The sequence below is a fragment of the Xiphophorus couchianus genome, chromosome 13 (assembly GCF_001444195.1).
Source record: "Xiphophorus couchianus chromosome 13, X_couchianus-1.0, whole genome shotgun sequence".
NCBI lineage: Eukaryota > Metazoa > Chordata > Actinopteri > Cyprinodontiformes > Poeciliidae > Xiphophorus > Xiphophorus couchianus.
The window spans coordinates 23,170,594-23,198,190 of record NC_040240.1 but is presented as its reverse complement, the minus strand read 5'-3'; the positions used below and the strand labels follow the sequence as shown (position 1 = coordinate 23,198,190).

Below are 27,597 nucleotides of genomic sequence, written 5' to 3'. Positions count from 1 at the left end.
GACCTGCTAACTAAAACACAAGGTGGAACCCGTTGACTTGGTGACACCAAATAATTCATGACCTCAGCAGAAACATCCCATAAAAGGGATGAAAACAGGAGAGTCAAAGTTTCACCTTTTCTAGATCTTCTCAACTCAACATGTACACTGCAAAAACACAAAATCTAACCAATTTTTTTTTAGTTTCTAGTGCAGATATCGTAGCACATTTGAAATAAGATAAAACTAACTTAGATGTAACTTTTAAGTAAGATATAAGAGCTTTATTTAAGTCAATGCTTCCTTAATATTGTTTTTAAAAAAGTTCAGCTGGCAGATTTTTTTCACTTATTACAAGACGTTTCTCCCATATTATAAGCGAAAATATGTTTCGTGCTTGTTTGGTGTGTTAATCATTGGTTATAGTATAAGCTTCTTTTTAGTGATTAGGTTTGTGTTGGAGGTGCAAAAGAATAAATGTTTTACTGATCTGGAAAGAAAATCCAGTGTTAGAAAAGCAGAACAAGTAAGCAAACAGTACTAATGAGACATAATCTTAATTTAATCAGACTAAGATCTTAATCCACGGTGCTACCAAAGTTCAGGACTTGCTGTTTCTTTTTCAAATGAAACAAAAATGTAGCAAAATAAGTTTAGTTTAGTTTATTAGTTTATTCAACAGGGACAATTTGCAAAAAAAAAAATATTAATAAAAGATTGCTTGCATCAGATTTAGCTTAAACTAGTTTTTTTTTTTAACTAGTTAGTCAATAATCCAGTCTAAAATGATATATTCAAAGTCCACATCCCCTTTTTACAATCACTGTACAAAGTTATATTAAATTGTCACAATAAAAACAGCACTAAATATGCAGGTGTAAAGGGAATTTACTGGAGTTTTAATGTGAACACAAACTGTGTGGGAATTAAAGGTGAGACAGGTTTCACTAAACTACAAGCACATCTATTAAACGACTTGATTCAGGATGAGAATCAAGCTTTTTTTAGTGGTTTTCATAATTACAAGGGATGAAAAAGGAGACACACCAAGAATGTGAAGCATCACAAGTATTTGGTTGGTTGAACGATGAAGGAACAAAGGGCAGCGAAGCCCGGCTGTAACCCAGACTGGTTTTCAGACACTGTGGGGTCGAGGTGAAGGTCAGGTGAGTCCGTTTGGTGTTGAAGTGACACATCAGTGAACCTGATGATTACATAGAAACCGTGGAGGAAGCAAAGCAGGGCAGCGAAGTCTGAGTGGCCTTCTTCATGCCAGCTGCTGAGCTGAGCTCTTCAAACTGATAAAAGGTAAAGATTTAGACTATAAAATGTTTAAATAATTATAGCTAAATGTTGGGGAAACAATAATTTATAAGAGGTAATATTATTATCTACAACTAATTGTTACAAACTTCTGGTGTAAATCAAAATCTATTCAATTTAGTCCAAAACATTCAATAAAATTTGTCATAGTGACTTTTGAGCAATGAAAAAATAAAATTAAAACTGTAAAAACAGAATCACACATAACGTACCAGTTCCTTTCAGATCTTTGGATATATATTTATATCTGAAAGAAGAGAAAAAACCAACTAATCTTAAAGGCAAAACCAACACAAAAATAAACACAAAAACTTGGAAATAGGTCTCTATGAGATGCTCGGCTTTGTTCAGTTTCTGGATAAATCTCTGGATTTTGGGGGGAAAAAGAAAAAATGAAACTATGGAAAACATCGCTGGGTGGTCGCTGCTTTCACTGACTGTTAATTTACACGTCTGTGAATGCACCACTGATTATGAACCATAACTGGAGCTTTTGAGCAACACATGCAGCCTTTCAGTGTGATAACATCTTTTTTGAGGAGGGTTTGCATATTTCAGAAACACAAGTCGTATCCTGTACGCATGAAAAAGCTTTACTGCAAAGTAAACGAAGGTGACCTACCTGAACGTCACACCTGGAGCATTACAGCAAAACAGGACCAACTGAGACCCAAACTGGTGCATCTTTTTAAAAAATGTTAAACAGGTTAGGAATATGTTTGGTTCTTAGCAGAAAAACTGTAAATATGAAAGTGTTGGAAGTGATGCTCATATTTGTTTGAGCATCATTTATGTAAAACTGAGATTTATCTATTTCAGCATGAGCAACCTAAATAATCACAACTATATTTCTGTATACAATTTTAATTAAACCTTCCAGGTGGAACAACATTACTGTTCACCAAATGATGGGGATGAATAAAGGTGCAGGCATGAAAATGTGCCATGGAGTAACTCCTTACATCTATTTAAATAATAAATGATTTCTGAGGAAATTTTCTGATTATGATCCTTAGTATAAGCAGTTAAGTCACACCTACAGATGTCAGAAAACATATCAACTTATTGATATATGAAGACTGGCTCCGAAGTCATGGAGCTAGCTGACAGAGGGACTCCTGACGAGGGCGAAGTCAGTGAGGAATGCACCGGTGGAGAGGGAGGGAATGTACCACTGGGGTGTTGAGGAAGGGGGCAGGGTGGCAGCAGAGGAAACACAGAGGGGGGAAACAGAAGAGCCTTTTGTGAGACAGGAAGCTGCAGAGAGCAGGGTCCTCTGTCGGGGTACAGTAGAGGAGAGAAATCTGTGAAATTAAGGAAGATAGGACAGAGGGAGGAGAGCAAACAATGAGAAAGTCAGTAATAATAAACATAAGAAAATTATCCACCAATCAATCAACTATGGGTTGAAATCTGAAAATGTCCCATTCCACTTTTCTTTGAGTCAAAACAAAACAGATAAAGATTAAGGAAATAAACATTGATGTATAATTGGGATAATATAAAAATCTCTTCCTTGTCTGTTGGAGTCAAACTGTGTCGTCTGTCAATGAACCTGCAACATATTTTGATCTATAATCAATGTTTGTTATGTCAAGTTCTTATATCAAAGCAAAGTTAATTGATAAGAAAACCAGAAGTTTGTCTCAGCCTGAAAATGTTTTCTGCATCTTTAGTAGAAAGAGGAACAGAAAACATAAAGGAAGAGAGTTTAATGAAAGCCCTTACAATTAAACATCTGAATATTTTCCAGAACCTATGAAGCAACATCTTTGATGTAATATTTTTCTTTATTGCAGCTCAGTAGCATCACCAGCTCATCATGGTAGAGAGGCTGGAGTATCCCTATGAACTCCGGTACCTGGTAGGGTGAGGTCCGTGGTGGTCTGAGGGTCGGGGCCAGATTAAGGGCGATTCAGAAATCTTGATGAACAAATACAACCTTTGTGGGCAAATGTTACCCCAGTTAACCCATCACCCCTCCTGGGGTTCTGGAGACAACTATGGAGGGCATTTGTTTTGAAGTGGCTCATCCGGATTCCTCCTGGCTGAATCATTTTGAAAGTTTTCCAAAGCAAGACTCATTGGAAAAATACTCAGAAGCAGATCGAGAACCTGCTGGTTGGACTTTATGCACTTCTGGCTTAGGAATGTCTTGGGATCCCTGAGAATGATGAAGAAAATATCACTGGGAAGTGGAATATCTGGGTTCTCCTTCTGGACCTGTGACCTCTGTGACCTCTGTGACTCAATATCACAATCACTTAAATAAATGGTTTTGGACTACATAGTTACAGGTTCCAGCCTATTTAAAAATAGAAAGAGTAACAAATATAAACCAGAATTAAGACCCTGTGTGGAGATTACTGCCCCAAGTTAGGATTCAAAACAAGTTAAAGGAAAGAAATACTAATTTATAATAATTTCCAAAGGAAAAAAAAGGGACACAGAAAAATTATTTGTACTCAGGCTCTGCAGCCGCTTAATGAGGTCAAGGAAAACCAGCAATAAAAACAATCCAACTGTTATGGTGTTTAGCTATTTCCAGTCTGTCAGACCTTTGAAGTAAAAAGAGCTTTTCATCTCTGCCTAGTTCAGTTCATCCGGGCTGCTGCTGCACGAACAAAGCATGCACATGCCAAGGCGGCATCATTAATACGCGAGGCGCTGCAGAATGCAAATACTACCCTCCCTCTTCCTTTTTATGTCTTCTTCTTTTCATCACCTTCTTCCTTTCTAAATTTCCCTCTGTGGAATCCTGGTAAACAGGCAAAAGCTCATTAATGGTCCCAAACACACGACCCGGTTTCTCTCCACTAAGGAGAAGTTAGAAGGTCTGCTTGATAAATGTTAAACTATTAACTCTGTGTTTTAATTGATTTGGTCATCTGAGAAAAGGTTTTAACAGAAGATAATTTCAAATGTGACCAGAGTCATTGAAATAAGCAGCATTAAGTCACAACTGGTTCAATAGTGCAAAAAAACAAAAACAAAAATCCCTATTAATACCTAGTTATGATTTTTAATTTCCAGGACACATTTGTGTAATCTCTTTTAAATCTTGCAGGTTTGAATACATCACTTTAGTTATGTTTCTTTATTTTATTATATGAATAAAGTAGGAAAGAATACTGTAAGCCTCAGCTTCAATATATCACTTTTTTGTGAAATTATTGATTTGTAAAATATTGTTTCCCTTTTTGGAAATGTTCTAAATGTACCTAAATAAAACTAATCTGAGTCTAAGTTACAAGTTCCTTCTGTCATTTTCACAAAAACCTTCAGATTTCATATTTTACTAAACACCATTGAGAGGAGTTGAAAATGTCTGAAGCCACCATCGATCCGTATATTTTATTATTCCTGCTCTATTTCAAGAAAATATTTATTGGAATACTTTTGCTGAAAATATAAGACGGATTAGGATGAGCAGACATTTTTAAAAAGGTTATTTTTGGCACCAGCTGTCTTTGTTTATTAGTAGCTCAACAAGAAGAAAAGGAGGAAAAAGAAAAGAATGACGACAACCTCAAATTTTTCAACTTACCTCAAATTTAGTTCCGCAGATTCATGCTGGAAAGTTGGTGATGGATATAAAAGGTGGAACTTGGGAGGTGGAGGGTGATTATATGTTTAACGATGAGTCTGAGAGTTTATTTCTGTTCTTCAGTGGAAAAAGATCATTAAATGATCATCAAAAAGATCATTGAAGTTTTAAATTTTGTAGTCAATTATCCTGAAAATTAATGCTTCAAATGCATCAATAAAGCCCTAATTAGACCTTCATGCAAATTTTTGACTTTAACTATATGATGTAAAACTAAAACTCATATTATAAAGGGTGGAAATAGGCATCTACAAACAATAACTGACTTTAAATTATGATTATGCTTTTAAATTTTCTACAGAAAAATAGTTTGAAGCGTTCCTCGTCTGTTAACATCCTTATAATGACTAAGCACCAATAGCTGCAACCAGAACGGCCTCCCTTCAAATTCTGACCTTTTTTTTGATGCTTTTAAGACTCTTTAAGTATCTCAGTCTGTCTGTTTCCTTGATTACAAAGATCATCTGTCCTCAAATGTAAAATTATATTTTGTTGTGCTTCGCCCACATTTAGATCTCAGTCATCTAAGTGTACCTTGGCTCTGATTTAGTCTGTGTATGCCCAAAAAACCAGCATATGATTACAGCTGAAGGAACATGGGGACGGAGGCTGACCAGTAATTTGGTTTGGCTATATGCTGTCACTAGTTGTTCCTGAGGATTTTTCCTCCCTTGATCATCTGAATCTTCAAGATCCAAGACGCCCTAAAATTTGTTCAAGCTTTAAATTTATTCATTATAAAAAGACAAGAAGTATAGATTTGTTACTATATTATCCCTAAAAGTGAAATTTTAAGACCTTTTAAGAGAAGCCAGTTTTGATAAGATTCAAAAATATGAAATAATTTGGTAAATTCTAACCAAATCTGCAGATAATAAGTCATATATAAAACTGCAACAGATCAGCAAATATGTGAAAACATCAACTTCTGAGTTCAAACAGCCATTAAACTGTTATTTTACTGCGTTGGTCCACTAGACTGAACAGAAAATAACAGCGAGCAGCAAACCCAGCTGACATGTTGCCTCCTCTGAAGAATGCACTGCATCAAATAAGCTCTGTTTTCTGCAGGTGTGTGTTTTAATGGCAGTGTGTGTGGGGTTCCTCTACCACACAGGATCCAGCAAATCGCTGGTGCCAAGTGACTTCAAACGCCGCTCATTTATTCAGAGTACAGCAATAACATTGACCTGCTGAAAAGTGACATTTCTGTAGCTGAAATTAAGAGGAATTTGACCCCGGGCATAAAGGTGTCTTTCTATAGAGCAAAGCCTCGCATACCACAGCGGAGGGGAGGGAGGAGAGGGAGAAACAGGAGAGGAAGATACCGAGGGAGGAACTGGCAGAAGAGGCAGGGAGAGTGATTAGAAAGAGGTGGATGGAGAGAATGGGAAGATAATTCAAGCAAAGGAAGAGAGAAACAAAGACAGGATGAAAAGATAAAGCTGGAAACAACCAGAGGGACCACCAACAGTTTAATTCAGGAAGCAGTCAACTATAAATACTTTTCAACTTTAAACCCCTGACCTTGAAGCTTAAAATATAGCATCATATTTAATTTGGACACATTCAATAGGTGGAAATTATGATTAAAAATGATGAGCGCTCAGAAAGTAAGAAAACTCAGCAGCTACCTTCGTAATGCGGACGTGTAACTTACAAGGTTACGAGCTGATAGCGCCTTTTCTAAATCTGCTGCTGCTGACTTGGCTGAAAATGTCTTGTGGTTCTCAACAGAGAGGTCATTGTGCTTACTCCCTCTGCTGGCACCAGCCGGAACTACAGGAAACGATTCCACACAGGCAGGTTGGCCCTGAAATCTGCAACATGGATAATAATACTCCTAAATAGCACTAATAGTTTTCTATTAGAGAAAAGGAAATTACTGATTATAGTTTATTATTTATAGCCCATATACTCCAACTGCCAAGAAAAATCCCAAATTAAGTCTAATTGAGTTTTCAGGTAGCATACCACTAAGGTTCAAAGGGATTTATTACAACAAGAAATTATAAATCAACTTTCAAAAGTAAGATATGCAGCAGTTTTGAGTTATGTTGGCTATATAGTCAGAGATGGGGGAAAAGAGATCAAACTTCATATTTGTGGTCATTTTTATGTGTTTTAATGGGAGGCAGAGGGAATAGAGGCACCACTGTTGGATGAAATTTCTCTGGAAAGACTCCAATCTTAGCTGAGCTGCTTCCTTAAAGGTGAAGTTGAGTCAAACAGGTGCTACTGAGGAGAAACAACCACGGGAGGAGACAAGAGGAGGCGGAGCAGAGTTAGCAGACCACTGATGGTGGAAGTTAATCAGGAAAAGGTCAGTGCTCCCTCTAGAGGTTAATAGGTGGGAGTGCAGTGGCAGTGGTCAGCTGAGGCCCTGGGGTCCTGCTGGACTGAGCAGCGCATCGTTTCTCCTGGACACTCCAGGAACCAAATGAAGGTTTTTATAATGTAGACGCTGAAATAAATGAGCTGTAAATTCTCTCATTGTTGTGGTTTTGTTGTATTTTCTACTAATATTATTATTCGGATCAGCTAGTATAATACATAACAAGTATGACGGAGTATTGGGGTCATATTATGAACAAATAAAAAAAAACATTAAATTACAAGAATAAAGTAACAAAATTACAAAAACAAAGTCATAATATGACGAGAATAAAGTCAAACAATAGAAGAAAGTTGTAATATTACGAGAATGAAGTTGTAATATGAATTTTTTCTCGCAATATTATTAATCTATTCTCACAATATTATTTTTATTTTCTTAGCGTAGCCCTAACACTCTGTTGTAAATAAGAGTTACAAGTGCATTTTCTCTGAATAATAAACAAAAAACACTTCACATACAGTATTAAAACTTTTACTCAGACATTATACAACAAACAGAAACAAGATTCAGAATTAATGACTGAACAAAAAAAAATATTATTCATATTTTTTTCTTCTTTCAATCCCCAAAGCACACAATAGTCAATCAGCTCCATGAGCAAAATGGAGTAGAATACAAACAGGACAGAGAACAGACACAAGAGAGAGAAACAGACAAATCAAACAGAAGAGTGACAAATTCAGTTCTGATTTTTTTTGTTGTCAGTTCTTGCATTTGTTTAATACTTTGTAACAAAGAAAAGGTGGACAGCATAGTCAGAGTAGATGGAGACGAGAAACAAGACGAAGAGCATTGTGTGAAAGTTTTAAGATGGAGAGTAAACGATTAAGGAAGATCCGAGATCTACTGGAAAATAGTTTTTTTTTTCTCTCAATCAATAACTGAACACTTGATCCAAGTTATTTAAGTCCTTGCCCCGTTTTCTCCCTCGTTTCTGATCAGAGCTCCATAAATCCAAGCCGTAAACCCCCTCATCCTCCAGGAGAGATGCTATATTCAATCAGTCCTTCCTGTTAGGTTCCTTCATTAGTTTCTCTCTGCTTCTCTGACAGGTTATAGTTCCCAACAATATTCACAACACCGACCTAACAGAGAAGATCAGGCCCAGGGTTAGTCTCTCCCTATCTAATCGTTCCTTATTTGTATTTCACTCATATGTATGTTCTCAGGTTGTAGGACCCTATAAAAAGCACCAAATGATCAGCTTGAGCACCCAGAGGGGTCCACACCCTGGTCTACGTCTCTGCCCAGGTCCACCCTCTCCACACAAGCTGCTATTTCCATTCCTATCAGGGCCTCTGTTCAGAAACGCACTACTTAGGCTAACGTTAGCGCACCGTCTTCACTGTGCGGCACAAGAATCACAATTTACACACATGACAAGGACTTAGTGGCCCTACATTAAAGATGGCTGCAAACAGCTTGGCAGTGATTGAAAACTGTGAGGGTGGTGAGTTTGGAGGCTGCATAGCACACACTGAACTTCTCTGATTAAACCAGCACGGGCCTTGGCTCCAGAAGACGTGCAACAACGCCACCCTCGTGTCCAATCGACGCACGACCATCAATTTCAGTCAGATTAAAAAAGTATTTAATTAAAATATTTACTCATAAAAACACAAGAAGTTTCAAAATGTAACAAAGATGGCGACGGCAATGCTGCTACACAGTCTAAAAAAGGTGGCAGCATGCGCCTGCCTTGAGTGCACACTTGCAATAACAAACATTTGTGGGCGGGGCGGTGCGATTCGGCGGTCTCACCCGGTGATCGCGGATCGTCGCAGCTCTGCCGTCAAGTAACATAAGCAAAGAGAGACACGCAGCTCTGAATCCTCTTCACAACAGCTTCCCATCAAAGAAAAAGCTTCACATCCTCAAGCAGTCCAACAACCAGAGGTTTAAGCTGCAAGTCTATTTATTCCCAGGCAAAGTCAAAGCGGGTGAGTGAAGCTGTAGCTATGGCAGCTGAGATGGGGCAAAAGGACTCCAGGAGGCCGGGTTGTTGTAATAAAGCTTCAGGTCAACATAACAGCTTAAAAATTCAAATATACTTCCAACAACCCGCGATTTCACCCAACAACACTCAGCACATCACAACCAAAGTTACAGTTTCTGCCAGTTAAAACGTGTAGCTGCAGATTAATGAACAAATGCATAAAAACATGGCCACACATTATTTTATAAACGCTCAACCACCAGCTCTGCTAAAGAGTTTTCCTGCTCAGCAAAGCTGGACGTAACTTAGCTTAAGAACCCGCACTGAGTCTATAGCTTTTATCACTGTATGATTATAAATCACTCAAAGCTAAGCTCTCAGCTAGATAACAAAAAGACAGAAAGCAAAACAAACATGTCGTATGGAGAGATGAGAAATGTAAATTACTCCTAATTAATATCATGTAACAGACAGAAATATAATGCAAATGTTGCAGAATAACTGCTTAATCATCTGAGTCGTGTTAAATAGTTTGCCTTCATCACTGTTTTCATCCCTGGTTCTGAACGCTGTGCAGTAGCCGAAGGCTCAAACATTCAAGAGAGGAAGCTCCAAAAGGAAAAGCTTCAAACAGTCAGAGGACAGAACTCATGCAGGCAGTTATCCAACAGTCAGCTTCACCACTGAGGTACAAGGAGAGGAGAAATAAAGAGACGCTCGTTTTGGGTTCCTCGGGTTCTGTCCTCAGTCCGACTGTTTCTAATCTAGATCACAGATCTAAAAGCTCAGCAGCTACAGAATCAGTCTCACTCAAAACCTGCATCAGCTCATATCCTCACACTACTAAAGCACAAACTCTACACTACACAGTAAAAAAGGCTGGCAGACACCGGAAGCTCACCTAAATCATAAGTTCACCTTCATCTCGCTTTCCTTTTGCCAACAGTCCGAGTCAGCAATGTTGCATAAAAAGCTGACTTTTTCCGCAAATAATAGAAACGCTACTAATTTGACCAAACGTATGCAGAGATGAAAGGAAACTGAAACAAGGTTAAAGTTACGCCAACTTTCTCCCATGATTAAAATAAATCACCTGTCTCACAGGTCAGCCGCAGCATCACACCGACGTGGAGGCCGGACACCTTCTCTGAGGAACACCAGGGTCATCTGCTGGGCTGGACGCCAACAACGTCTCTAGACGGCAAAACCCCGCAGCTTCCTACGCTTGTCTCTAAAACCGGGTCTGACTCTGAGTGGCAGAGCCAAACTCTACTAGAACACAGCTGGAAATCATTTTCCACAACTTAAAATCTACAACAAAGCCGATGGAGATCAGAATAAATCTAATAGAGAGGGAGAATGGTTGATTTGTCTGTGTTCTTGCATACTGTATTTGCATTGATGTGAATGTGCAGGTCTTTAAAAGACCATGGATGATTTAGCACCTGGAAGAAGACAGCTGTACCTCTTCACTAGAATGACACCGCAAAATGTTCTTATTTCTATTAAATGTTGGCTAAAGAGGCGGTTAAATATACTTTAGAATATCAACACTTTTTTTTATTTAAATACATGAAAGGGAAGTAAATCTGTGTTTCCCAGTATTGCTCACATTCAAGGGTGTGTGGAGGGTTTTCTTCTAAACACTTTGTAGCTGCATTTGACTTTTTCACTGATTCGGTTCTTCACAAATTTCAATCACAGTAGATGTCAAGAGCTAATGTCAACAAAAAAGATAAAAAATAAAAAAATCCAGCCAATCAGTTACTGGGAACGACAGGAATAAACTGGCAGAAGCTGGTGCAAAAAAGCAGCAATGAGGTGTGGTTTTGGCCCTGGTCAGTTTCATGTTTCGTGATTTCAAGAGATAAAAACGTGATGTTTCATAAACAGCAAAAAATAGAGCTTTAAATTTCTTGAAGCCACGTATTTCACAAGTGTGAGCAGGTCATCGTTTCTGCATGACTTCTCTGTTCGTTTTTTGGTATTATTTACAGCTATTGTACAAAAAGATTCAAGCCAACACGCAGCAAAACGTCCAAATCCACAGGTAGTAGGTGTAGGATTTCCATTATACTGTCGAGCATAAAGGGATTTCATTATTGCAACACAACTCAAGAGGTCCTATGTAATTCATTCATTGCGTGTGGACCACATTTAAACCGTTGGTTCTTCCAGGATCTGCAGACTCGCCACAGTCAATATCGCCTATCAGGTGAGATTAAAACTTTTTCCACTGTCACATCATTTCAGCTTGTTTACATTTTCCAACTCTACTGATGCTTCGTTGCAAAGCTTTCAGCACCTCGTTTCTAAAAAACAACAGTAGAGTCACGTCGATTCAATTCAAACATCTTCAGCGTACAGTCCAAGGTCACTTCAACAGTCAAACGTCGGACGCATTTATTTCCTCACTGACTTGCTGACCAGAAGGCCACACACTCAGATACAAGCTGTCCAATTATCCACATGATTACTTTCAGGGCACAGAGAAAAATTTCCTCTTTCATGGCCACTGGGTAAAATCTGTGCTGGTCATTAGGGCAGACTCTCATCAAGATTGCCGGACAAAATGTTTAACCACAAGGCTGCTTCACTAACATCTGCACCGAAACTCAGCAATCACTCACCAGGTTAAACATAAAAGATTAAAAAATATGCAATAATGAGAAAACCCTACACTTAGTACCTTCAAGTTCATCTTAGGTGTTTGGAAGAGATGGTCATTTTTAGGGAACAGGAACATTTACACAGTTACAACTCACAAAAGTGCATAAATGACCACCAGAGAAGAAAAGAGAAGAGAAAAGAAAAAAGAAGAAAAGAGAAGAGAGGTTCGGGGAACAGAAGATAAAAGAAAAAAATACTTTTATCTTTGCGTGAAGCTTTACTTCCTGTAGGCTTCAAGCGCCTTAAAATGCCAAACATCTGCCGAAGTAGAGATAAAATCTCAACTTAAAAATAAAAGAAACAAATTATTCAAGTCATTCTTCCTTTCTTACAAAGCCCGCTGTGCGCGTAAGGGTTGGAGCGGCTTCGCTTGTTAAACAAAGCACACCCAGCCCCCTTTTCCTAGATTTCAATGCCTTAAAAAGCGCTCATTTCATGAGTACAGTACTTCAAAATAGAAACTCAAACAAGTTTCAGCATGACTATTTAAAAAAAAACAATATTTCTATGTTTACCCGATTGAATAAAATCGCTTTGATGATGTGTTTGCAAGTCCTTAAAAGGAGATTTTGTTGTGACGCTGGACAGTTGATTCAAATGCTTTGCACCTGATCTTCAGCTAAAATCATATAAATAACTAACCAGCTAGTTATGAATATAAGAGACAGAGGTGCAGCGAGCAGCAACTGTAAGTAACCAAAGTGAAAAGAAAAGGAAATCACCAGTTATGCAGAAGCAAAATCCCACTGTGAGATGAAGATGTGAAAACTAACGTCTAATTTAAATTAAGACATTTTTTCTTGTATGTGTGGGATCATTTCTTGAGTCAATACTCCTGTAGAAGAAAACTGAGGAAACAATAATGAAAATCCATGCGTCTATGTGTGTGTGTGAGCATTAGCAATTATTAAATTCAAGCTCTTTCTGTGTATTTGTTAAGATTCTTTTTTCAGTTCAGGTATCCCGTTTCGGAGAACTGCAGGTGCATGTGTGACTGTATGTCCGTGAACACATAATGAAGCGTATGGTGACGGGTAACGTGTGTGTGTGTGTGTGTGTGTGTTTGGGTGTAAAAGCTGGCAGAATAAAACCAGCGGTGCTGCAGTTTAGCGAGGCCCAGCAGGAGAAGCCAGCGAGCAGACGCTGGAGGCCGTGTTGGTAATCCTGGTGTGCGTCGGATCCTGACCGGTCTGAACGCGGCTCCCTTAAGTCAGCTGGTGAGGCGCCTCGAGCATCTCCATCAGAAAGGTGTCAATGGGCGTGTCACCAATCAGTTTAAAGAAGAATAGATGCTCCAGGCACTTTAGACCGATGGAGCGCAGTGCTGGGAGTCGGAGGAGGAGCTTGGCAAACCTGAATGGAGGATAAATGGGTTAATGAAAAATCAGATACTCAGAAAACTGAATTTACTGGACAATGAATAACCGTAAAAAATGTTCTGTTCGTCTAAAAATGTTTAAAGTTTTACTGTACCTGCCCTGCTGGTCAGGGTATTTCTGTTTGCAGTACGCTTCAAGAGACGCATAAACTCTCTCTCGCAGAAGCTCCACCTCACTGGGGTTGGACAAACCTTTGGCATCTTTCAACAGGAGAAGAAAAATATACAATCAGTACATAGAATTTAATCCATTTTAGATGCCTCTCCATGTAAAATAACCTGAATATCTGTCTTTAACTGTTTTAACGAGGGTTTTGTTATAACAGTCTTTACCTGGGTTAAAGAGAATGATAGCTCGAAGGCAACCCAGCTCTGACTTGTCCATTTGCATATCTCTCATTTTGCTAACAAGCTCTGTCAGAACCCTGAAGAGAAAAGAGATATGCAGTAGGGCGATACATACAGCGGGATGCCACAATGGTGGAATTCATTAAGAGAACAGAAGTAGAGGAAAGAATGAAAGAAAAAAGCAGAATATTAAAAAATGAGACACGGAGGAAATTACTTCTAAGACAAACAGACTCCATAGTCCCAGAAGGTTATTCATAATTGCTTCTCAGTGATTATCACATTAGGTATGGCATGGCTGAACTGCTGGTTCTGCACAAGAAAATAAAGAAGGGGGAAAAAAAAAGGTTTTATACCAGAGTGGCAAATCTAACGGCCGCCTGAGAGCTGGTCTGCTTAAACACAGATCTACTAGAAAATGTGACGGTTGATAATGTAGACGTTGAAATCTGAAACTGACCACAACTGCTGAGGAAACAGTAACACAAATCCATTTTAAATACATAAATATTTAGATTTAGCAAATTTTATTTTAAGCACAAGTTTGTCATCCAGAGATCAACATTTTTAACTGCTGCTGGTATTCAGTTTGAGCTTTTAGTACTCCTGTTTGTTTTTACTTTGCTTGGTAATATCTAAATAAAAATAAATTTTTTTGACTTTTTAAGTATGGAAGCTGAAATGAAACCTTCTGCTTTTATATTCTCACAATTTGCTTTATATGTTCCTTATGTGCATATTTAACTTCGGCTAAATAAAATATGTCAATTTAGGATTCTAGGTATTATCCACTCCTGACATCTGAATTCACAAAAACTAAGATGTTCAAAAACATGCCTGAAACATCTGACTTGTCTTTGTAACATTTCAACACAATTTTGTTTATCAACATGTATAAACAAAAAAATTAAATAGCATGCTTTGTGAGAAATGTAAGAATTTATTAACAGCATCTCACATAAATATAACCTGTAATAAAAATACAAAGAAACCATCAAGAAGGATTCAGAAAAACAAAGTCATGCAAATTAGAGTCTGATTACTTACTGATGGATCATCTAAGATCCGGATGAAGGTTTACTGTTTAATCACCATTACAGTACAGTACTAATAGTTTATATCCACACTGATGGTGTAGATTAAATTGGTTTGGAAGTTAGTTGTATAAAAGAAGGAAAGAGGAAATTTTCCAGAACGTATGAAAAACACATGCTACTGATGTGATGAAATGGGTTTGCCCAATCACAGGTGGCGTTACTGATGCAGGCCAACACAATTTCCACAAACCTCCACGGTAAAGTAGCATAAATAAAAGAACTGAGGACTGGTGGAATATCATTTCCATCCAAACACAAACCATTTGACTCCACTACTATGTTGGAAACAACAGCTTTAAAAAATCCAATTCACTCTTTTCCGTTTTGCTGTTTTTGTCTCAGAAAGCATCTGATGTCAAACACGATGAGCAGAACATTCCTCTAATGTTCATATGCAATAAAAGCCATAAAAAGAAGAAAAAGTCAAGCTAGCTATATGACCAGGCTGAGTAGTTTCTGTTCAGATTTTTATGTTGTACCAAGGAATCATAAAAGTGTTGCTACGATCTAGAAAGAGCTTTAAAGCCTCAACTTCTCTGTTTATTTTCACTTTGAGTCAAAGAGGAGGGGTTCAAGAGAAGTGTTTGTGTAGTGGAGTAATTACCTGTCAAATAGGGCCCCAACCTCAGCATTGTTCGCCCTGTGTATTCAATCACAATGCGTTATTACAATGTCATTGCACAGATGGTCATTACAGTATTCTGCCTGTGTGCTGACAACTTCACCTCTACATGTAGCCCATGCTTAGACATGACTTCACCACTTTAAGACTGAACTCATTTGAAATCTATTGTCTGGATTTTCTGCTGTGTTGTACATAAACCAGAACGCTGTTTGGGGTCAAATGCTTTATAAAATAATTAAAAAGTAAATAGAACAAAATCATGATGTTCCTATATCTTTTGGTAAGGAGGAGGAGATTATGATAAATGTCATATTTCAAATTATTAATAATAGAAAATTACAGATGAATCCTCTGACTAGTGAAAATGTTTCAAATGTTTCACTGATCCTGTATTGCATAAGAATAAATTAAAATGTTTAACATGATGTAGTTCTATACTGTATTAAAACTAATAGAGAAAATAAATTTTGACATTATTTTAACTGACAAATGGAGGCGTTGTGCTTCTTTCTTCCTTTTAATGCACTTAAAAGCGAGTCAAAAAGTAACCACTTCTTTTTGGGGTTTTGGGCAAAAAAATTAAAACTAAAAATTCATGTCTCCAAAGGCGATGTGATCAAACTTAAAATAGAAATAAAAATTGTTCTAATTGACACAAAAAACAAGCAAGTTTAAGAATCAAATCCTTCCTTGTTTGTTCATGATGACAGTAAACAGACCTATTTACTTTTAAAGCCACAGTTGTAAATTATTCTAAACAGGCGAAACACGTCAGGCATTAAAACGCCTTTAATTACTTTAATAACAATTCACACATATGATGCCTTGATGCAACCTGGGTGTGTTTACGAAACGTCAAATGGCACAAAGTAGCGTTTTGTTTATAATATGGTGGATCAGATTTGAGAGTGTAGATGATGATCACACTGTTCTGTAGATCAAATGTCTGAATAAAACTTTAGCTGCATCTCTGATCCAACAGGCCTGAATCACATGACTAACTCGCTGCCAACGTTAAGTATTGAGAGTTAAAAGTTAAAAATTAAATAGATAAATGCATAATTAATTAAATGTACCATAACACACATAAAATAATCTAGTTGCAGGAGGAGATCTGAGTTTTGAGGTAATTATCAGCAGAAAATGAATGACTTCCAGTTAAACAGATTTACATAAAAACATTAAAATCTACAGCAAAGCTAACTATTTATAATTAAATATTTATAGTGTAATTGACAGTGGATTAACACGTTGTGATCAGACTTAGATTTTTTTAAGAAGTTCGGACATCTGCAGCAATACATTTTAATCAAGGCTGATAAGAATCTAATACATGGATGGAAGCAGATAACAGATATAAAAGCTTCTTAACACTTTAAATGAGACAGCCGTACTTTACCTAAGCCTTGCTTTTTAGCGGTAATCATCATAAAATCACCTACTATGTATGGTTTATCGCATTAGAAAATGTCTTCAAATTAAGATAAAATACCAAAAACAAAAAAAACTTAAAAACACACACATGCTTTATAACATTCACAATAACAGGTTGCACGCTTAACATCAAAATTAAATCATTTTAAGGAAACTGCTATGAAATCTTCATTTGTTAGTATTTTTCCATTCTCCAGCCATCATTATTGGATTAATACATTCTACAGTGGGTGCTACGCCACTAACTCAGGATGGGCATGCATGTTCATGGGTAAGCATTAACCACCAGCTTCCCTCGCCTTGCATGCACTAAAGTTGGACAGCCAGAACAAAAAATAAAAACAATTTAAAAAAAACAAGCAGAATCTTTCAGCCAATGCAGAACACAGCAGTTGCAGCCAACCAAAGATGAGAAGATACTATCCTAAGAACTTAGCCCCGTCAATAATTAATTAACTAAAATAGCATTAAACACTAAACCAGAGTATAAAACCATTGAGACAAATGATTGTTAAATTGCAAGATAAAATTAAAGAAGGATATTAAATTTGATCTCTTAGTATGGGATAGTAATATTGTACAGATCAATTTGAATAAAAATATACTTATAATGTCAAATTGCTCCAGTTATCAGTATTTTTATACATATATCTGTAGAATCATGAGGAATGTTTTAACTGTTGCATATCTTTTTCTTCTATACATGCATATGTAAATTACCTGTCAAATATGGCTCCGACCCCTGCGCTGTGAGCGCTGTTCCTGTGGACATGGAGGCCAGTGGCCAGTAAAATGCCGTCCTTCACCGAGATGGAGCGGTGGGAGAAGGAAGCAATCAGGAGCTCATTCCAGCCTGTTGGAGAGTCGGCGTCTCAGTATCTGAACTGAGTTACAGCTTTAAGACAAGCTGCAGTTTGTCTTAAAGAATCTTTTTCTTTCTTTCTTTGTTTCTTTCTTTCTTTCTCCAGTCATTTCTAGAGCTCTTTAACCATTATAATGTCTAGCAACGTCTTAAGGTTAAAAGCAGCAAAGTCTTATGAAATACTTTAAATTCTACTAAAACTAAATGTGTTAGAATAGTTGCTAATAAATAAAAGAAACCTGACTTTCTGGCAGGTTTTACACAAATAAGGCAACAAGATCTGTGACCATCCTTAACTTAGAAGGACGATCTGCGAAGTATAGTCTGAACACACTGGAGACGGTTTCATCCATACTTAAAGAGATTGAGAGAGTGAAATAACGATGTGCCTTTTTTGTGTCTGCATGGGAAAGATTTTAAAGTTGAACCACTATTAAATAAATTTGTTTGAAAATTATTATTTCGTTTATCAGGATTGTTTTTGTATTGGATTTGCAGGATTCATCTTCTTATATGGTACGAGAAAAAACAAAACCTGCTGTCAGGAAGCAACATATGAAACATGTTGCATTAAAAAAAATAAAAATAATAAGTGGTTCATAACACATCAGATTTGTCAACATTTTGAATAATAAGTACTTTTTCCAAATCCCACCATTTGGCCACTTGTGTTTTGCCATCTAGATGAAGGATTAAATTAACTTTAATTATTTCTTATACTTTTTATAATAATTGTTTTGGAGCTTCCTTTGTTTTATGCTTGCTGTTTGCACTGACTGTATTTCATATTGACAAAATGTGTGTAGTTATGTAATTTTTAACCTTTTTTGTAAAACCTTTGTTCGTTTTTAGCATGCCCTTGGACAAGCATGACTTGTCCAAGGGCAACAGAGAGGAAACAGCCTTTATGCTGATTCTGGTGCATTTACAGAAATATTAATGAATGTGTTTGGCCCGACCATGTATATTAGCACATTTCAAATTTCAACCAGTTTGTTATATTTTAAGACCAGGATACAGGTTTAAGCTACAGAGGATAAAATCCTCCTAATATCAAGTTATGACACTACAGTTGTGACCAAGACTAACCAGCGCGGAGCAAGATGACCTGGTCATCCAGAGGAAGCTCAGAGAAGTGAGGGATCCTCTTGGCCCACTCCACCAGAGTGAAGAGCTGCTTGTCTGCTGCCTGACAGATGTTGGTAACCGGATCGTTGGGCTGAATTGTATAGAAATGGAAAATTAGAGCCAATTTATTTTTATACTCTTAGGAACATTCTCCTAGGAATATTTAATTAGACTTGAAGAAGAATAACAAATTAGTCATTTTAAATATCTTTAAACTTTATAATTAATTCAGGATTTAATTTCTAGTATCGTAGTTACTCACAGAGCTTCCGCCTGAACTTCCATCTGCATGAAGCTCCGTCTTTTGCTCTACAGCCATCTCAGCTTCCAAAATCTTCTCCACAGGCATCTCCTCATTCACTGCGCTGGTCGACTCCACCTCGCCTTCGCGCTCCTTGTTTCTCTGCCGCTCCTCCTGGACAGCTGCAGAGCAAGGGATCGGAGCGGGAAAGGAGGAGCACGGGATCAACAATATTGCAGGAAAGGGTGAGAAAAGTAGAGAAAGTGTGATGAGGATGAGGAGATTGGGTGAATGAAAGTAGGACAGAAAATGTGAAGGACATAAAAGATTAATGAAAACAATAGAAAGAAGGGCATTGGTTTCAAATATGGACAAAATGTGTGGATGACGAGAAGAAAAAGATTTATAAAGATCAGCATCAGAAAAAAAAGCAGAAAGAGAAGCAGAGAAATGAAAGAGGGATCAGCATGAAAACATGCAAAAGTCAGTCAAACATTAAACATTTCTGTTCTTTTACTTTTCTGTATTTTGGGAGAATTTTAATTCACACAACCCACTTTAACTGGTGCAAATGCAGTGGAGACAATTAAACATTAAAATCATGAATTATTTGTTTGCAAAATAATGAAAATATTGTCCAAGAAAAACATGTGATACAACTGAAGCAATGTAACTCCTGAACATGAGTTTATATTTACAATCAAGGAATTGATTCACTTCACCAATGTCCTCCTCATTATGTTACACAACAGAATACATAACAGCCAAATAACTCAACAAATCCATCACACAATAATATGAAATTTAATCACGGCAGTCAATTATTAATATTCCGTAAATAAACATTTTCATAGAAATCAGTAATAACCATTTAAAGCAGCGGTACACAATTTTTACCACTGACAAAATATTACAAAAACCACTAATTGCTAGTTTATTTTATTTGATCCCCAAAATAGTCCAGATATTTTAATCCTCCAAAACATAATGAGATAAATTATCTGTTGTGAATGTAGTACTGGGTGATAAAATTACCTGAAATCTGTTCATTTGGCCTCATTAACCTAATTGCAGTTCATGGTTTGAATGTCCTCAGTACAACACGTATTCTGATATACATACTCTGTAAAAATGGCAATAAAACAAGGATGTTGAGGGAGTTTTCCACTAGTAACTTATTTGACTGTTTAGATGCAGAAACACATTCATTAAATGAATCATCTTATCCTCCAGACACGTCCTGTTGCTACCAATATAACATTTTCAATATTTTTCCTCCAGTTTATAAATAATGTTTGATTTAAGATGTTGCATCTGCTTGTTAGTTTCAGGGTAAATCCTGATTTATGCCCCCAAGGAATGCTGTTTCAATAATAATAAAAAAACATTCCTAAAACTGTGATTACAAGAAGTTTTATGTATTATTGAAAATAATTATTACTCCACGAAAACCCTTGGGTTGAAATCAGTTAAATGTGTAAAAGTAATATTTGATATTGATTTAGTGTGATAAATTTTTATTGCAAAACTCCTCTGAGCTCTCTAGCGCCCCCCAGGCTGGAAATCACAGCCTTAAACACTTTCAATAGTGGCCTTTACTCAGGCAAGCGCTTTAAAAAAACTATTTGCTTTCACAACAATCTGCTCTGATCAACTAGGGAAATGGAGAGAGAAAATTAAATGTTGTGCAACTAAGCCACAAACGAAGAAAATGAGCGTAAATAAAAGAAAAAAAATGCAGAAAATTAAACATTTCTACTTAAAGCCCCACAAGCATCAAAGTCTCATTTAGCCTCTGAACAAATGTGGAACGGCTCTGTGGTTGATGGCAGGAAATATGCCCTAATTGTGCAGAAATCAGATGGGAGTAGAATAGCTTTTTAAATAATGGGGATGATTAAAGAAGAGTTTGTATATTTGGCTAGCTGCGCGTCCACAAAGGGTGAAAATACCTATGGAAGTCATTCAAGGCTTGCTCTGGGATGCCTCTGAGGCCTGGCATTAAGCTATGGAAAAATATTTTAAATGAGGTCCTTCTAAGCGACAGCAGGCGTAATATGCCTCTATGCCTTGATCGCTCATACAGACAGCCACACCCCCCTCCCTCTCTCTTCTCCTTACATCTGTCGTTCATCTTGGCCACTACAGAAGGAGGGAGGGGGAGAGAGAGAACGAGAGGAAACACAAAAGAGGAAGAGAGGGGGCAAGGGGTTAGTGTTTATAGGACTCATCCACCCCACATCCCCCTCTCGCTCTTCCCATCCTCTACTGTAAACACGTCACCCCCCCTTCCTTCAGAATATCAACGTCTCTGTTTATCACGCTGCTCAAGTAGCAATCAAATAGACATCATCTCATTTGTCCAGGTAGAGGCACTAAAACAGACACCGAATATCCAAGCCCAAACAGAAAAAAAAAATTACAGATTATGTAAGTGATGCTTGGTTGTTCTACATTGCCAGATTCATTTATAATCTGTCAGAATTGAGAGCAGCGCTGTAGAGACAGACCAATCAGTGTTTTCCACAAACTGACCAGAGATTACACAGAACCATTCAAAAATTATTCAGCTGCTGTGACTGCAAGGACAATTAAAGCAGAAATGCTGTTTCTCTACATTGTGATAGTCTCTTTCAGTAGAAAAGAGCAACAAAGATTAATTATAATCTGATCTGATATATTTTATTTTTAAATAACTGCAACAGACGGGGAGGGCCATTCTAGATCAAATTATTGTAATTTTAAAACATACAGAGAAAAAAAAAAGAATTATAAAAAATAACTGAGAAAAATGATATGAAAAGATATGTATTCCTGACAGAGACAATACTAAATATTGACCAGGTCTGTGATGAAAATAAAAAAAGAACCTATACTGTCAATATTGATGCAATGATAGTTTTTAGGGCTGCATATTGTGTCACAAATTTTATCACAAAGACGAGGCCGGAGAGCAACAGAGTTAGCTAAGAGTTAGCACCAATACATCCAGTGACACTTCCTGTTTAAGGCAGAATAAAATGTTTTAAATGGCAAAAAGGTGATAAATTAACTACAACCGAGTCGTTTCAATACCAAAACCAAAAGGCACCAGCCAAATGAAATCTTTTCCAAACAAATCTTGTTGTTATGGCAACATTCATCAATATTATCACATATGACATGTTATCTTAATATTCTGCAGCCCTAATTGTTTTTATTGGTATCACATATTGTCAAATATTACAACTAATGAGTTGAAAAAAGTTTAGTAAAACTTCCTATAAAGACCTTTAGCCTGTACATTTTCACTTTACATGGCTAGAGTATCATTAATTTAGGTCAAATAAAGCTACACAAAATATTGAATTGTACCTTGGTGTGAAATTCTAGCATAACACTGAGATAATAAAAATACACGGGTAATCTGATTGTTTCTTAAACTTCTTAAGTTTAAGAGAACTGACCTCAGGTGGACTGGTTTATGAAAGGCCCTGAAATGATTTGCAGGGAAAACCCGAATTATGTTGTAAATCATTCAGTCTGTTCCACGTCTGAATGTTTATGGTTCACTTTTAAAATTTAAATAGTGAAAGACTCACTAACAAGTAATTCCACAGTAAGAGTTTTATACAGAACAGTCTTTAATTTAAGCAGAATGGTTATGTGCCATACTTATTCAAAGAGCTAGTCATGGGTGTTCAAGTTTAACTGCTGCACTTTCAGGTTTTTCTGTTTGCACAACTTATCTGATATATTCAAAAAACGAGCATTAGTGTTTTGATACTCCAAAAACGACCCGTCAGCAGCTTCCTGACTCTCTTTACCCCAAAGATTATTTACTTTGTTTGTTATTTAAAAATCTTGAACTAAATAAGATAAAAAAAACAAAACAAAACACTTTTGGTTTTGATCAACAGTAAAATAATTTCAGGACAGAAAAAAACTTTGCCTGTGAAAAAGGCTGATAATTTTAAAAGATTTTTGGGTGGAAGACATTCACAAAACGTGTTCTTCTACTGAACTGCAAGTTAAAGAAAAACAAACCGAAAAAAATTGAAGAGGATCTGAACGAACATCCCAACCCCAGAGTGCTTAAAAGAAAGCTATTGATATATTTAAAACCTGTCCCTTTCTGTTGCTTTTTTTCTTATGAAACAGAACATCTAACTTTGGAATAAATGGAAGTCTCTGGATCTTTTTGATGCTTTCTCACCTTCTCTCTTCATTCCCATCGCCAGGCATTTCTGATAGCGGCAGTACTGGCAGCGGTTCCTCTGTCTTTTATCAACTATGCAGTCTTTATTGTCCCGACAGGTGTAGGTTAGGTCTTTTCGCACTGTTCTCTTGAAGAAGCCTTTACAGCCCTCACAGCTGTAGACGCCATAGTGCTTACCTGAAAAGCAAACGTTGAAGTAGTTAGAAAAAGTCAGTCAAACAACTGCAAATTTCTTAAATGTTTCAAACACGTTTCACTAGAACAGTGGAACTGGAGAGGTTTACAGACCAGAAGATCTGTCTCCACAGATGGAACAAAGGCGTTTCTGAGAAAGCATTGGCCCTGGGCTGTGGGAAGACAGCTGCTTCAAGCCAAGAGGAGGTTTCACATCATCGGAGCTGCTCACTGCATGGAGCCCTGACATGGTCACTGTTGAGTTAATCTAATAGACAAAAGACAATAGAAAGAATTTGTTTGTTAATCAAGATTAATCCTTGATTAATTATTCTTACCCCCATTTAAAAACTTGGATTTGCCATTTTGTCCCAAACTATTTTCATATCATACAGTAAAACAAAGTCAGATCATGAACATTCATCAAACCAAAACAACAAAAGTAGCAAATAGGTGTATTAAAAGCAATGGTTACATATTTTCCTCCATTCAATGTTTCTCCATCCCTTTAGGTTCCACCTCTGTTGATGTCTCACTCTAAAAATCTGACAATAAACAATAAGAAAAGGTTTAAACCTAAAATATAGGTGTCATATATCTATCTCAAGATAAATTTAGAAGGGAAAAAAGGAATGAGTAATAATTTAGTGGGTGGAAAATCAATACTGAGAAAAGGGAATGGCAAATACACAGAAATACAGGAGCCAAAATTGTCCAAAAATCTAATTTTGCATATTTTGGAATCTCCTAAACTAAAGATTTTCATTAGATTACTGGATATACATTTTTTTTTCTTGACAGCCTAGCTTACCTGGGGGCTGCTAATTGGGCCATATCCCACTGACGGTGTGCCAGGTAGGCAGGGTGAGTCCAGTGATGAGCTAATAACAGAAAAGGGAGAACCAATGCTACTGATGGGACTGTTGACCCCTGTGGTGGTGTTGGGTGGCAGTGAAGTCATGGAAGCTGCAGACGGAACCAGCGGCGGGGAGCGCTGGCCCGAGGGAGGGGAAGACACAGACGAACTGTCTGGACTGCGAGAATCTGACGAGAAAAAATAACAGAGAGAATGTAAAAGAGTTTCATACACAAGTGCAACGTAAAAAGGTAACAGAAACCTGCTGTCAGCTGAACGGTTTTTAAGCAAAATACACAGTGTGGAAAATCACTGACAGTTTAACTATTTTGATATCAAATCATGAACTGAAGCTTTAAAATATAAGAAAAACATTTCTTTATTCAACTGATCCATCAAATGATTTACTGAAGTTTCCAAATTGCATCGTTTTAGATAAAAAACTGCAAAACAGCATTTAAGATCAAACTGACATAAATTTTCCACGCGGTTCTGAAACTAACATGCATTTTTTAAACATCAGGCAAAAAATGTAACAGCACATGGCAACAGTATAATTACTAATTACAGTATAATTAATTAGAGTGGACAACAAAAATCAACATTTAAGAAATCTTTTCATTTCAACAATCTGAATTTATTCATTTTATTTTACACAACCAGAGGTCAGACCGACAAATACTGACAGATTTGACAATGATAAATTCCACCACAGTGTTTGTTATGATCACTTCAAAATGTTGACACTATCATCTGTCGCTGTCTAGACTGCACTGTCACTGCTTTATGCTGGTTTTTGCCTCGTCTGTTTATTTTTTTTTGATAAGACGAATCAACTGACGAGACCAGTCCTTATAACACTGCTCACACTCATAAACAAGCACAATACTTTCAAAAGTTAATTTCTCATAAAGTGAAATAAATAACACTTGTAAGCTGACTATTATAGTTTGTGTATTATGAGTAAAAACTCATAATACACTAATAAAGATTCATAGCTGTTAGTTTTGTTAGATGACAGTTAATAAACTCTAGAGTTAACACGGCTATAAAACAACTCCTAGTAAAGAAATAAAACATAATATATATATATTTTTTAATCTTTGGACCCAAACATTAAGATTCTTTTTATTCTAAAAACTTATAACATTGTTGTATATTACATTGTTGCTTACATTGTAACATTTGGGCAAACGAAATAAAATCATGAAACAATTTTTAATTCTAAAAATAAAACATGTTACAACCCGCTTTGCTATTTTAGGATGATAATTTGGAGAAGTGAGCAAGTGTTGCCAGGGTGTCTTATTATAACCATGGTTTTGTTAATGCTGATTTTATTACAGGTACTAATATGTATGCAAGTATAAACTTTTAATAATTAATACAAATATTGCTTCTCGTGAACAAATCATTAGAAATAAATAGATCTGTGTCGTTTTTTTGCTCACCTCTGCTGTCTCCCATGATGGTGGTTGGGGCGCAGGGGCTGCTTGGCAGCGTCAAGCCGGCGTTCCTTCGTCTCTAACAGCCCACTATCAAACTCGAGACCGCGGACTGAGGCCCGGGCCGTAGTTGGTTTGGGAAACCAAAAACGGGTCTGAAATTCCAACACAAGGAAGAGCAAGAAATAAAAATAAACATACGAGGCTGACATTTCAGTGACGGCAATCAGAGTAAAACAGTTGTGCAAATGATTGCGATTACTTAATCTGCTGCTCCCAGAAGACATAAAAGCGAATCTGTTGATTTTTTTCTGGTCATTTTGTGTAACGTTACATTTTGGCTTTGAAAAGCAGCCAGCTGCTCAGCTGGTGCCAAGAACGTCCTGTCCGGATATATTACAGGGTTGTAATAGCTCAATATTAATCTAACAGCATGTTACTGACGTAACACATTGTGCGTTTATCACAGTGATTAAAACATCTCACAGCAACACGGAGCCCAGACGACGGGAACAAACCGCTGCTGCTGTGAGACAGCCAGTCGGTGGGGCTCGTAAACTAGCCAAGCTAACGTTACAAGAAAACTTAAAATATCAGACTGTGCCGTACAAATAACTTATTTTACTTATTTTTCAGTGTGAAATCAAACGCAAAGCATTCGGTACACAGTTTAAAGAAAGTTGATATTTCTTGTCAAGTTTAGAAACCATAAATTAGAGTCTGTTTTAAGTTGGCAAGGTAAGCTAGCTATGTTTAGCCAGCAAGCTAACTAGATAGCTAAAGTGGATCAGAGGAAAACAGGACAGACAAGAACAAACCGGATTATCACTGGCAGTCCTGCCTCTGTCTCACTCTCTCGCATATATGCTAGCTGAATTAGCTAAATTTATATTTACAGCAAATAAAAACGGATTACTGACGGTTTAACGGCGCAGCTCCTTCGCATGAAAAGATGTGGCGACTAGGCCCGGTGTGTGTCTATCTCTCCCCCCACTTTGCCTCGCACTCAGCCCTCCCTCCTCCTGCGCCGATGAAAACATGATGATGGTGGAGGATTTGGCTTAGTGCTCCTGTACAGCTGAACATTGGCCCCGAAAATCACAGCAACAGCAACAGAGCATCCTTCGGAGAGAGGATGTGTGGTCATGATGCGCCTCACATGTCTCTGAGAGAGGGAGACACATCCAGTGCAAGAGGTCAGGAGGTCAAGACAAGTTCAGCTTTGCATTTCAGTAGCTCCAAAGGTTATTGTCGGACATTGGTGACTTCATCAGTTTCGTTATTGCTTGAACCAGTGTGTACTCTTATGCAATACACAGAGTTTTATTGCACCAATATTCCTATAATCGCTGCTGAGTAAACACATAAATGACGTGATTTAATCCATACTGTTTACTTTAGTTTTGAGTCCAATGATTAAATAATAAAAAATAAATAAAGGGCTAAGGGGTGAATTTTAGTTCTTCAAAACCAAATAGTAACCAAAACATATCAATGCAGCATCTCTACTTAAAAAACTGAAAAACTATAAATTGCACAAATGTTTTGCTGAATATTTTCATATGCTGTCAGTCTGAAGGAGCTGCAATAACAAAACTCAATGATAATTTTAATTCAAAAAATGATTGCACTCTTTATTGTGTAATTAACATTATGTGGGACCAAATAAAACATATTTTAGGTACACTTCTATGGTATTTTTTCATTTTCCATTAGATTAGTTCAACCACATATTTGAAGTCTTCACTTTCTGCTTTTAAATTAATTTTTTTTGTTTCTATAGGGGTTGCAGGTATTCTGTTTGGATCAAATTTCACACTGGATATATCCCAATCTAAGTGCAAAAATAGCCTGATTTATTTTCCTTTTTTCCAAACATGTTCCAAACAAATTCACTG

The 27,597-nt window shown here is 37.1% G+C and overlaps 1 protein-coding gene across 4 annotated transcripts; it reads right to left on the bottom strand.

Annotated features, from left to right (window-relative positions):
- Positions 1 to 7,762: 7,762 nt before the first annotated feature.
- Positions 7,763 to 26,842, bottom strand: rxrba (retinoid x receptor, beta a). Of its 4 annotated transcripts, XM_028036937.1 has the most exons (13): positions 26,620 to 26,842; positions 25,706 to 25,854; positions 24,210 to 24,442; positions 23,513 to 23,666; positions 23,222 to 23,401; positions 21,148 to 21,168; positions 19,048 to 19,208; positions 18,747 to 18,876; positions 17,516 to 17,648; positions 15,341 to 15,376; positions 13,625 to 13,716; positions 13,387 to 13,492; positions 7,763 to 13,266 (listed from the first exon to the last, which is right to left on the bottom strand). In XM_028036937.1, the coding sequence occupies exons 2-13, from the start codon at positions 25,719 to 25,721 to the stop codon at positions 13,119 to 13,121; spliced, it is 1,410 nt and encodes a 469-aa protein (XP_027892738.1). In that variant the 5' UTR covers positions 25,722 to 25,854; positions 26,620 to 26,842; the 3' UTR covers positions 7,763 to 13,118. The 4 variants fall into 4 exon arrangements, with proteins under 4 accessions (XP_027892738.1, XP_027892741.1, XP_027892739.1 ...); XM_028036940.1 differs by lacking the exon at positions 15,341 to 15,376; XM_028036938.1 differs by lacking the exon at positions 21,148 to 21,168 and having other exon boundaries at positions 26,620 to 26,840.
- Positions 26,843 to 27,597: the final 755 nt, after the last annotated feature.

What these genes read in the sequence shown, in the direction of transcription:
- rxrba (XM_028036937.1), bottom strand. An exon ending in GCCCAATTAGCAGCCCCCAG is followed by an intron (nt 23,667 to 24,209) that starts GTAAGCTAGGCT and finishes TTTGTCTATTAG; the next exon opens with ATTAACTCAACAGTGACCAT. An exon ending in CTGTGGAGACAGATCTTCTG is followed by an intron (nt 23,402 to 23,512) that starts GTCTGTAAACCT and finishes TTTGCTTTTCAG; the next exon opens with GTAAGCACTATGGCGTCTAC.